Source organism: Hypomesus nipponensis, chromosome 26, assembly GCF_054491055.1.
Source record: "Hypomesus nipponensis isolate SF chromosome 26, ASM5449105v1, whole genome shotgun sequence".
NCBI classification, from domain to species: domain Eukaryota; kingdom Metazoa; phylum Chordata; class Actinopteri; order Osmeriformes; family Osmeridae; genus Hypomesus; species Hypomesus nipponensis.
In genome coordinates, this window is record NC_140386.1 from 1,598,304 (window position 1) to 1,610,771 (window position 12,468).

Here is a 12,468-nt window from a genome sequence, read left to right on the forward strand (position 1 = left end):
CTGGTTAAGCGCCAAGTACACTTTTCTTACACCAACGCATGCTGTGGCTTTGCCAATGTTTTCTGCATCGCCTATACTGTATAAAAATGTAGCCTACCTGACGCGAAAAACCTCAAGGCTATGCAGAGAGTCTGAAGCACAGTAAAAGTTTCAAGTAGCTTTATTGTCCATTTCTTCACGTCAAGACATAAAAAGGAATCTATATGAAGTTTCCCACTCTCCCACAGTTAAACATAAAAAGCACAGGCACAATAGATAAGACATTTCTTAGAACATAGCGTTACATATTCACATACAACAGCATAAGCTCATAAAGCATAGTTTGCTGCGGCGTGTGATATTTGCAATGTACGGCCCGAGAAGGTCTTGCAAATAAATGAGTCCTTGTCAGCTGAATCAATATCGCTCAAACAAGAACTCATCCGTGTGAAATAAAAGATCTTGGCGATCGTGAAGAACTCTATTGGTATGGAAAGTTAATCGAACTATATCTCCTTGGTCAGCTGGGTCTCTCAAAAAGGGAGCTGCCAATTATTTTCCGGGGGTGTGGCAAGCTTATCCAGCTACACTTACGTTAGCCTGCTCTCGAGCAGGTTAGTGCTAATTGATATGTTACTATGGTGATTTATCTAAACTTGCTTCCACGAACCAAAAATAGGGGCGTGTTTTATCTTAGCCTGAAAATTAGCTCGCTAAACTGCTTAGCGAGCTACGACGAATACCCCCCTGGTTGGATCTAATCGTGTTTACATAAAATAAACCTGCTCCCGAGCAGGTTTACGCTTACGGACCTTTTACTATGACAGCAAGTCCACAATGAGCTTCGAAGAACCGAACAACCCAACATAATGACAAATCGTCAACAATCAAATCCAGCTAACTAAGTTAGGGACGTACAGAGAACGGGCCCCGGGAGGACAGGACTAGCCAAACAACTATAGTCTATAAAACAAGTAACTTGGATTAACGTTGATAATTGACAGCTTACCTGGTTAGAACAGTCTGTATGGAATCCTGGTCATATGAAGACAAATGTCGGGTACATGCTTCAAAAATTCAGAGTTTATGTTTATGGTCTCATTTTCTGCTATTTGCCTCCACCAGAATTCGAAATCACACACAACGTGTTCGTTTTCTTCTTTGGTTCTTTTAATGACGGTTTTGTCTGTTTACTGTTTGTCAACCGTACACATGTTATTATTGCCTTTGAATCTTGCTAGTTAGCTTTCGGTCCAATAGCTCCCCAGCTAACACATGACGTTGCGTCAACGTTGCCAGTAGGTGCTTAGTTGGTAAACCGCAACATTACCGTCAGGTAACGTCGTTGCAACGTCGTAGCAATGTTATAAAGGGAATGTTGCCAGTTGGTCCCATGGACAACGTTGCCACGACGTCGTACCTTGGTCGGCTGGCTACGTTATTTTTTGACCTGTGGGCAACGTTGCCGCGACGTCCTACCTTGGTCGGCTGGTAACGTCATTTTTAGGTCTGTGGGCAACATTGCCGCGACGTCGTACCTTGGTCGACCAGTTACGTTATTTTATGGTCCCATGGACAACGTTGCCGCGACGTTGTACCTTGGTCGGCTGGTTACGTTTATTTTGGTCCCATGGACAACGTTGCCGCGACATTGTCCCTTGGTCGGCTGGATACATTCATTTTGGTACCATGGGTTAAGCTGCCGTTAAGTCGCTCTTTGGTCGCAGGACAACGGATCTCGAGTGCAGTGGTTTATCCATGGAGAGATCACACTGGACTGCTCTCAGTTCTGACACTTTTGTTTGATTTCAATCACACAATATTAAATGTTGCACCCAGCACGTATAAATGTAGACAATGTATGTAATTCATGTGCAGCTCAGCCCCAGCATGGTCATCAATTTTCTCATATGCAGGAACATAGCTTTAATAAATAAAAGCCTGAATTTGGAATATAATTCTTATATTCTTAGCCTTAGGCCTATATCAAGATATAAGTATTTCATTCTTTACATGTACAAAAGCAATCAATGTGCGATGTGTAACATGATTAAGCAAACATTCTTTGTCCAGCACACTAAAGCTGTATGACACACAATGCAAATTTGAGCTGCAATAATTTTGTAATACAAAATTGTTAAATGTGACCAAAAGGCAAGCGATTCTTAAGTTTTATTTCCAAAGACAAGTCATCACAGAATATTAAAATTCTTCCTTAGCAAACCTAGCTGCCCCTCAGTCTGCCCCTGAGCAACAACGTTGCGTATGCCCTGCGCAGAGTTGCCTGGGATCTCAGAAAAGAGTTTGCAGGGATTCAAACGTCTTGAACTCATGGATTTCAACTGGAAATTAGCAACTTCAAAGGTGAGTTTCTTTACAGAAATAGATTTAAATATATAAACATATTTCCTGAAATTGGATGGAACATGCCATTACGTATAGGTTTGAAATTTTGTCTATTAAGCCTGGTTATCTGTTTCAGATTAACATTGTTTACGTTAGGATTTCGCTAGCTACTACAGTAGCGGTTAGCTAGTAGTAAAGCTAGTATAATGTACTGTAGAGTTAAGGCTAAACCCTCTAGAAAGTTAAATACTGAAAAAACATACAAAGTTTAGCGTCTCACAAATCATCCACAAAAGAATCAGTAAAAATAAACGTTCAGAACTGTTAGAAAAAACCTTGTCCGAAAATAGTTTATTTAGCCCTGGATTTCATAGACTGTGGAGCTAGCGCGTGGCTGATCACGTTTTGATCAGTCGGTCATGGCATGCACAGCATTGGCGTCTATAAAAGTATCATGTCACTAATTCTTCCAATTTGTACATGACATCTGTTTTTGGATAAGTTTATTTGTTTTAAGCTTAAGCTGTGTGAGTTCTAAATATTTCCGACGCTTCCACAGTGAGTTTTTTCCAAAATGGCAGCTAGGTAGCTTTAATTAGCTTCCGTTACCTAGCAACCTAGCATAATACTCGTAGCAATGCTCTTACCTGCTAGTGTTACTTGTTAGCCTACTAATTGTACATTTTGAAGCCATACTATAGCGTTTTTCACATTGTTTGTCTATCAGAAAATAGTCGGTTGTAATATTCAGAATCACACATGTGCAACGCTACGCTGTGGGGCCCTACTTTCGAACGATCACACATGTCCTTTTATATTTATGTCGAAATGCTAATAATATGTACTTAAACTACATTCCACTTTCATTTCTGTACAGAGTATCCAACCACCGTCACATGGCCCAGCACTGTGTCCCTGGGAAATTATGGTAAAGTAATGAATGACTGTTTTTAACAGTGACAATAATTGTATGAACCATGGCAACCCTAAAGGCTATGTTTTGAAGCAAAAGTATGACTGAAAACTTTTGCATCCCCAGACCCCTAGGTGTAAACTCTGGTCTGGTGGAGGAGAACCCATATGGGGTGCAGGAAAACAGCTGGCAGCCAGGCAAGTGCAAATATAAGACACTCAAAGCTTCTCAATACCATTGCCAACTTTGTCGAAACAACAAATGTTGTCTTAATAATGCTTTGTATACAACCATTCAAGGTAAAGTGTTATTTACATCAATGTTACAGCTAATCTAAAAGAACCAGTGTATGCCAATCATGTTAACTCTTGTAAACTTGTTTTACTTGTCTTTACTGACAGACACAGGTTATGTTCCAGAAGATGGAGACATTGGAGGAGAACCAGCGAGAGGCTCTCCTATTCAGGTGACAACAGGGCAAACACGCTGAAGAGGTGCCAGTGATGGACCTACAGGTGGCCCAAACACAGGCTGAACTCCAAGACCTTGAGGAGCACCTTAAGGTGCTGGAGTTCAGAAAGTGTGGTAGATGCTGTGAACTATGGTTTACACGCAGCGTTCAACGTTGAAATTGGTGCTAACAAGTTCATGACTTGTGATTGTAGATGCTGTGATGAAGTGGAAGACGGGACTAGGAGAGAAGGCTGTGGAGCTCCTCACAGCGTAGACACTCAAACACGCCCCGGCAGCCCATTCAAAACAAGCCAGATGAATGAATGATGATTGCAGCTTCCCAATCCAACCTTTCACATGGCTATGTGACCAAAAACTAGAATCCCATAATATTTTTTGATGATGTATACTATTCTAGATGTGATTTTTTTATGACTTGTATAGCCCCTTTCATACGTGCAATAGGGGATTGTCACGCTTCCGGGTTTCATGGGCGGGATTTGTCAACTTTGTGCACGTCCACTTCCGGCGCAGTTAAACAATGGCTGAAACGAAGGCTAGATGTCACTGCTCTGTTCCACTTTGTAAATCGAACAAACAACGCCAACCCTACTTAAGTTTCCATGGATTCCCGACTGAATTGAGTCTAAGGAAGAAGTGGATTAAAGCGGTTCGCCGGGATGAGGGGCCAAACTTTAAAATAAAACAAGGTAGCACGTTTGTTTGTAGCCGGCACTTTAGTGAATCAGACTACACTAACGCTACAGGTAGTGCTAGCAGGCTAGCGTTAGCTGACGTGGCTAACTTTACCAACCGAGGTCGCACCAAGCGTCTGCAAATCGGTTCTGTGCCCTCCCGTTTCCAGTGGAACAACTGGGGACTGCCAAGAAGGGAGTCTGCTTATAAAAGAGCATCAACTCGCTTAGGCCATGACGTTTGTCCAGCCCTTCCTCTGGAGCAGCCCCTACCATGTGAGGAAGAGGCGATGGAGGAGGTCGCAGCTTCGGTGGTGATGACAGAACATGATTACGGTTCTGCTCTTAAACCAGGTATGTCAGTGTTTGCCGGTGTTCTGAAATGTTGGACTACCTCCTCATGATGACCTACCAGCTTCATCACAAGTACAAACATTGCATTTTATATCTTACTTGATTAAACGTAAAGGTGAATATTGAGCTATAAAAAGTTATTTCATGTAGCTTTAGAGGTCCAAAAAACTTCCAATATGCAAGTCACAGACAAAATCTGGGTCAGATGTTTTAATTTTTTCTCTCCTCTCATACAGGTGCACTGGATGCTGCTGCTGCACACATACAGCAACTGGAAGACAAAATCAAGGAGCTGACAACAGAGCTGTCACAGCTGAAAGTGGGTGAAGTGCATTTTCACCGATTTTGTGTCTCAGACAAGGACATCCTTTATTACACAAGATTCACGTCAAGATATGTTTTTTGTCACTTCTGGGAGGCAATTCAACCATCTGCCTCCATGGTGGTTTATTGGTCGAAAGCTCAGAGAAAGGGACAAACATTTGAACCCATTTCTCCCAGTCCAACGCGTAGGCTGCAACTGGTTGATGAGTTTTTTCTTTTCTGCTGCAGAGTTGCTGCAGGCCTGCAAGAGAAGGTGCTGGCTGACATGTTTCAGGTCAGTGTGTCCACTGTCTCCCGTGTTGTTATAACGTGGGCCAACTACCTTTACCTGCTCCTTGGCTCCCTTCCCATCTGGATGAGTAAACAGCAAGTCAAGAACACCATGCCAAGCAAATTTGTGCAGTACAGTCCAGATGTTCGTGTAATCATCGACTGCACCGAGGTGCGATGCCAGAATCCATCATCCCTCACTCTCCAGTCTGAGGTTTTCTCATCGTACAAAAACACGACAACCTTGAAGGGATTAATTGGGATTGCCCCATGTAGTGCTGTGACTTTTGTGTCCAGTCTCTTCACCGGCTCCATCTCTGACCGAGAGCTGACTGAACAAAGTGGACTGCTGGACTTACTGGAGCCAGGAGATGGCTGCATGGCAGACAAGGGTTTCACCATCGAGAAGCTGCTAGCTGACCGTGGGGCAATGCTGATTATACCACCCTTCAAGATGACAGGTAGGCATGAAAGGAATGAACATTTCAAATTAAAACTGTGACCAAAATGATAATCATTAAGGTGTGCAGACAAATGTTTAAAAAAGTACTGAGGCACTCACTGAAATAATAGAAATGAACTTATTTCATCTCTAACCACAGCGCAGTTCACCAAAGAGGATGCTCTAAAAACACAAGCAATCGCCCGACTTCGAATCCTCGTGGAAAGAGCAATACGCAGAGTCAAGGAATATCGCATCTGGGAACACACTCTCCCTCTAACCTTGTCTGGGACAGTCAACCAGCTGTGGACCGTCTGCTGTGTGATGACCAACTTCCAGGGACCACTTGATTTAAAAGGCTACATCCCTGTTGAATAGTGTTTCCCCCGATCACATGCATTCAACTGTATACTGAATACATTGTATATATTGAATGAGATGTATATAATGAATGAGAAGTCATTCATCTATAATCAATTGTAAAGGTCAGTCCATCCTGAAAGTATTCAAATAATGTAAATATGTAAATAATGTACTCAGAAAAAGGGAATTAATAAAATCTTTTATTCATTCATTTCCTTTATTCATTCAGTTCATTTCACTTTCTGCTGAAGATACACATTCATATATGTACCAAAGAAGTACAGGTCCACCTTCTTTTTCATCTCTTTTATCATTTCATCATCCCTCCAGACCCTTTCGACTGTTAAGTCTCCCTCAGTATCTGTTATAAAATCGCACCAACTCAATCCAGTTACTGCCAGTTGGCCTTGAACCTGCCAGTGGTATTTATGATTCTGCTTCAGTTTTGCCTGACCATTCACAATTTTTACATGTCCTGCCTCAGAAATGTCTGGAGATGTCTGGGCACTTAACTTCAGCAAGCCCAAAACACGGAATGGCACTAGGGTCATATACCCTCGCATCGGGGCTAGCCCCGATGTGAGGAGCATCGGGATGGATAACAAATCCACAGCGTGAGACATTTACATTGAAATGTTTTGAATATTGTTCCAGCACCTGTGGCTCGCGTTCAAGGCCCCTTTTCATGGCGGGAGTCTGGTGTACTCCCTTAAGTATCCGCCCTGCCAGGGTCTGACCAGAAGACGGCCCTTTCACATGGCTAACCTCATAGAACCTACTAGCTGTCACTCTAGGCTTGCGTAAAGCTTGCCATAATGGGCACTCAGACTGCTCACGTGTCTGCTCCTCTCTCTCAGCTGCCATCTCGTGTGTCACAGTTAAGCTGTCCAAATGGAGAAACTGTTGGGAGTTTGGGTCAACGTTTGGAAAAGTAGTGGGAAATGTTGACCCCTCTAAAGGCAGTTTAGGGAATGTTGGTGCACCTGGGTGTTGGACATAATTTCCGCGTTTGACCACAGGAGGACACTGGTAGGACAGGGGTGAACCTCGCGGCACAGGTCCGAACCTGGAGTCGACCATGGAGAGTTGAGACAAGCCATGCAGCACTGAGGATATTAGTGGTTGCGGCCTGAGGTTTTTCAGTCCTTCCCCAAGAGACAAGACTTGCGGGTCTGGGAGGGATCCTGAAATGTAAAATTAAAAACAGTAAGTGTTAAATTATCCACACATCTCTTGTCTTTCTGGAGAATTGCTCACTGCTGTTACACTACTGTGTGTTATATTTGCTACATAATTATGTGTATAAAAGTGGCAAGATACAATTATGTATTATACGGCAGCCAACAGTATGATATTAGTTACAGTAACATTACCTGTGTATGCTTGATAGAGTGTTGATTTGCATACACTCCTGGCAGATGGCTTTGGTCTCCTAACAACCAAGTCCTGAACCGGCTCTGCATGGATCCCCTGGGAATGATATTAACAAGTAGCCATGATTGTAATAGTATCTTGCTTGTAATGGTGTAAACACTATGCTCGCGGTAGCCACACAGAGTGGCACCGCTTCCAATTCACTCCCATGTTAACCAATGTAGCCAGACGTACAGCTGCGCTGCACCGCTTTGAATAGACTTCCAGTCTATTTTTCAGCTGCCCCGTGTGCCACGCTTCGCTCCGCGAACAGTGTGTCCCAGGCGTAACGTTTGGGATACACTGCTCGTGGAGTTAAGGGTGGCACTTGGGGCAGCTCACGCCACGGCTGAAAAATAGACTGGAATTCTATTCAATGCGGTGCAGCTCCGCGCGGCTACAATGTTACCTTTGTCCTTGGTCGATGCCATGTTTGCAGAGAGCTTGTGCAGGCCACAGGTGGTGGTACAGCTCTCACCTGCAGAACAAGAGATAGAAAAGCAAACCGGGATGTGCTTGTTAACAATCAAAGGTAGACCTCTAGAACCAGTGTCACTCCAATCAACCTGCCCATGTTAACATCCCAGACCACAGCCCTCACCTGCAACATGCTGTAATGGGCACTCTGGAACAACAAGGCCACTAGATGGTTGCACAGAACCTTGCCTGCTGTACAGCTGCATGAGGTTTCTTGAAGTTCGGCTGCATCAGCTTGGAAAACAATCTACATTAAAGACAACACTAATAATGTTAGTTGCTAAAGTTAAACTAAAATGAAAATCTTGTTGCAAATGATACAGAAATGTAAGAAAGAGCATTACAATTAACCAAAAATCCTAGGAAATCTGCAACCGCAGTCTAGGAAATCTGCAACCGCAGTAGAGTAGTTAACCCCTTACACCATTAACTTGCTGGATTCAACAAAAAGGATATTAAAGAATTTAAATGCAAAGTTACATTATCATGATATATATTGATATTTGCATACCGTACGTATGTCACAAATCACATGGCTGTTGACTGACTTGATGTAAACAGGCAACAGTGGAAGGGGTTACATTTCTTGCCATTATGCCTTAGCTTCTTAAAATAACCTTCAAATAATGGGGCTGTTCTCGCTTCTTCATCGACCTGTAACACCTAGACCTGACAGCCACCGCCCTGTCAATGATGTTGGACACTGGTGGACAAAATAATTAATGCATATACTGTGGATTTTTCATTCTAGCAAAAGGGACACTCCTATGCTGACGTTAGCTAGCTGACACTGACAGAGGCTAACGTTCTTCCTATCAGAATACAAATTAAAAGGGTGAATTGACTCAGCCTCATTTAAAGGTGAATAATCTTACTTTACTTGGATTTAACGTAGGTTAAACACATTATAACCATACGAACATCTGAGCTGACGCCAAACTGACGTTAGCATAAGCTAACCTACCTAGCTAATGTTATGTTAGCTAGCTAGTTAGTAGCCACTCACCTTCGTAGTCGTAGATGAAGTTCTCGAAAAAGAAACTGTATCCCTTGTCCACTTTGGAGCGGGCTGTGATGGAGTGTTGTTCAGTTAGTCGATGTACGTCAGAAAAAGTTATTTTGGGTAAATTTACCAGGGATGCAGTATAAGTTAACTTATAATCGTCCATCATAGGTTCGCCAGAGTGATGAGTGATCCACCGGAAGTGGCAGTGCACAAAGATCACTGAATGCGGAAGTACGTATCAGCGTGATAATGGCCTATTATGTTGATAGGACACTAACTTATTTTGTGCTTCATTGTCAACAGACGGGACCTGTAGCGGGGACTGGCAGAAGATGTTCATTCACTGTTTGGCACTTTGTTTGAAATAAAATGACTGACTGTTACATGGAAATCCTGCCTTGTTTATGATTAGCTTGAGTTAGGCTACACACCACACAAACATAGTCCTCCTGAAGTTGGCTATGTAGCCTATTATACAAGAACAAGTAGCATTTGGGGAAAATGAGGTCTGCATATGAACCGCCAAAATATAAGCAATAGAATTGAGAAATATAGATTAGTAATTAACGTCGCAGTTACGGACTGGCAACGTCGGAAAATGACGTTGCTAGGAGGTCGCAGTTACGGACTGGCAACGTCGGAAAATAACGTTGCTAGGAGGTCGCGGTTACGGACTGGCAACGTCGGAAAATAACGTTGGCACGACGTTGCGGTTACGGACTGGCAACGTCACAAGATGACGTTGCGGCAACCTACTGGCACCCCACAGATGCACGGTCCCGCATCGTCGCCAAAGACGTTGCGGCAACGTATGTTTGGTCAACGAGTGACGTTGCTGCAACAAAAGGGCAACGTAACTGTGTTAGCTGGGTCAGCTGACGTTGACAACGGAACTATTTTTTCGTTGCGGAGGAACAATGGCAAAATAAACACCAATAACTGTGTTTAAATGTTGATTGGTAGACTATTAAATTGTTTTTAAAAGCAATATAGTACGAGTGGGGTTGGTAAGGCACAGGGGCGGCGCCAGAGAATATTTAATGCAGGTGCTGAGAGGGTGCTAGAGCATTGACATGGGGAGCTGCGCAATTATATATATATATATATTATATATATATTATATGAATACTATCAGGGCCGGAGTGGGACCCAGGGGCCGAGCCATACGTTGAACATTTGGGGCTTAACCCAGACCTAGAACCTTGTCAAGGTTTTGATGTGGCTGAAATTGAAACTTCACATTAATGCGAGTGCGCATAGATTCTTGTCATTAATTTCAGTGCTAAATCGTTTTTTTAGCTTTATGTAGCCTAATATACACATTACTTTGGACTCATATTGTTATGTTTTCCGAAAATTACAACCCACGTTTTTACCTGAAAGATTCAGGGCTTTTAAGAAAACATATTTTTCCCACCCTTGCAGGAACCTAGATTTATGAAGTGACAGGTCTTTTTCTTTACCTGGCTTTTTCAGTTCCTCCATTCTTCCCATCCATTTTATTATTTTCGAATCAGCTTAGTCTTGCTAACTTCCTCCACAACAATAAATGATGCTTAGGGTTGTCTCCATGAAAACAACACGCACTTGTGTTTGAGAACGAGAATATGCGCGACTACTGAAAACGGCACTTTTTAATGCACGGTCTGATCATCTGCTTATTTATTAAAACCTAGTGTAGCCTATTAGCTTACTTATCGGTCACATAGTAACTTAACAAACTTAACACATATCATTTTATTCCCTATGGCCACTCCGGGCCTGAATACTATCACTAAATGAGCAATATTTTAGGGGGTGCTATCGGGGTGCTTTGGTCTTTCTTGGGGGTGCTGAAGCACCTGCTAGCCCCTCCCTAGCGCCGCCCATGGTAAGGCATATTCCCACGGGTGGTGTTAGGCCGTTGCTTAAATGCACCATGATCTGTAACGCTGTTTGGTTAACTTAATTAACCAATTAGCTAAATAACTGATATGTGAAAGAGCTCCTAACATTGTTCAATATGATGAGCAAAAGTTAGGCCTACCAAGTTGTTGATCGTTGGCTTCCCGAATCCCGAATTAACTCGCTAATGAGCCAAAGCATTGAATCAACCACTTCAGATTCTAGCAGTCGCCCTCTGCTCCAGTAAACGCTCGTCGTCGCCATGATCTCTGTTACCATGACAAAATATATTAGTGATAGGCGAACTACAACACATTTGCTTGTTCAACCAGCCCATATAACAACTGCATTCAGTAACGCAATATTCAAAGAGTTAGCTAGCTCGAGTTTAGCAGTTATCGGCGTCAATGAGTTTGTTTAAAACAATCAGCGGACGTCATCTACCACGTGATGGTTATCGATTATGTCCGAGCTCAACACGCTTTTCCAAAACTGCGTTTCGCTTTTGGATCACATGCAAACTTCAATACCATAGACACATCTGATGAACGCAGCTAAGATTGAAGGGAGGATATTGTGGACGATTGTTGGGACTCATACAAATTGAAATCGAAAATAGCACCGGACGGTAGGAAACATGCCGTAAGTGGTCTACCAATTTCTTAAATATGGAATGTGCATTTCCTATTCATTTGTCATTGTTGCTGCAATTGTAAAGACAGTATATGCTTTTGCCAGAAGGCAGACACAATTGGTTGTGTGCCCACTCTCATAGTCTGCGAGTGTCCTCTATCCCTATTGCAAAAATCTGCATGGGTCAATCGGCACCACGGAAGTCAAATATGATGTGAAAACAACAGTTTAGCCCCATTGAAATGTTACTGGTTGTCTCCGTTTTTTTCCATTCTGTGTGTTTGCGTGGGTAAATTTGATCTGGATTAATGGGAACTGGCTGATGCATGCTGCGCATGTTTCCGCATAGGGGACTCCTAAATGTCATAATACTGCAGTGGGCATGTCCTGCACAATTGAAACAGGAAGGGCGTAGAAATAATGTTCCTGAAGAGATTAATGCTGCATTGTCGAGGGGTGTGTTTGCTTTAAAGATAAACATGGTGGATGTACTAGGGACATTGTCTCAGGTTTTTTTTTTACTTCAGTATTTGCTAGTAGGCTGGATTGTGATTAGTCTTCAGTTATTGAGTGTGCACAGTTTTGTATAGAATACTCTCAGCAGCAGGCAGTGAGTGATCATTTATTGTAGAGATTAAAGTTGTAGGGAAATTGCAGTCCTGGACAAAAATGCCGCCTACTGGTGACATATACTACTATGTGAAATGTAGTTTTTAGGACTTAACATTTTTTAAGGACTGTAAAGTAATTTGAGTGATTCAGTAATTATTCTATTTTTGTGTAGTTTGAGACAGCAATCCTTATGAAAGAATAAGTATTTCATTGTCAAGGATGCAGAAATTTTAGATTGTTCAACGCATATCTTCAAGAATGACAAATAGTTGCTTTGGAGTATTTTCATGACACGATAAGAGTT

At 42.6% G+C, this 12,468-nt stretch overlaps 3 protein-coding genes and 1 long non-coding RNA gene across 7 annotated transcripts in view; 3 read left to right on the forward strand and 1 right to left on the reverse strand.

Annotated features, from left to right (window-relative positions):
- The first annotated feature begins 499 nt into the window (after positions 1-499).
- On the forward strand, positions 500-4,073 carry LOC146220974 (uncharacterized). Its single transcript, XR_014750787.1, has 5 exons — positions 500-2,343; positions 3,203-3,253; positions 3,365-3,435; positions 3,640-3,801; positions 3,904-4,073. It is a non-coding gene; the product is annotated as an uncharacterized LOC146220974 (long non-coding RNA).
- A 141-nt stretch (positions 4,074-4,214) lies between these two features.
- Positions 4,215-6,350, forward strand: LOC146220975 (uncharacterized). 2 transcript variants are annotated; one of them, XM_084693180.1, is made up of 4 exons: positions 4,272-4,401; positions 4,557-4,740; positions 4,977-5,795; positions 5,937-6,350. In XM_084693180.1, exons 2-4 carry the CDS (start codon positions 4,677-4,679, stop codon positions 6,152-6,154), a joined length of 1,101 nt encoding a protein of 366 aa, XP_084549306.1. In that variant the 5' UTR covers positions 4,272-4,401; positions 4,557-4,676; the 3' UTR covers positions 6,155-6,350. The 2 variants fall into 2 exon arrangements, with proteins under 2 accessions (XP_084549305.1, XP_084549306.1); XM_084693179.1 differs by having other exon boundaries at positions 4,215-4,740.
- LOC146220976 (uncharacterized) lies at positions 6,325-9,253 on the reverse strand. 3 transcript variants are annotated; one of them, XM_084693181.1, is made up of 6 exons: positions 9,036-9,253; positions 8,647-8,732; positions 8,154-8,276; positions 7,962-8,030; positions 7,513-7,609; positions 6,325-7,323 (listed from the first exon to the last, which is right to left on the reverse strand). In XM_084693181.1, the coding sequence occupies exons 1-6, from the start codon at positions 9,199-9,201 to the stop codon at positions 6,620-6,622; spliced, it is 1,245 nt and encodes a 414-aa protein (XP_084549307.1). In that variant the 5' UTR covers positions 9,202-9,253; the 3' UTR covers positions 6,325-6,619. The 3 variants fall into 3 exon arrangements, 1 of the variants encoding a protein (XP_084549307.1); XR_014750813.1 differs by lacking the exon at positions 8,647-8,732; XR_014750812.1 differs by lacking the exon at positions 9,036-9,253 and having other exon boundaries at positions 8,374-9,022.
- Positions 9,254-11,432: 2,179 nt separating this feature from the next.
- Positions 11,433-12,468, forward strand: part of palm1a (paralemmin 1a) — a 130,886-nt gene continuing 129,850 nt past the window's right edge. Inside the window, exon 1 of the mRNA XM_084693146.1 lies at positions 11,433-11,561. Within this exon, the coding sequence (XP_084549272.1) occupies positions 11,557-11,561 (5 nt within the window). The 5' untranslated portion in view covers positions 11,433-11,556. The remainder of the gene's footprint in view (positions 11,562-12,468) is intronic.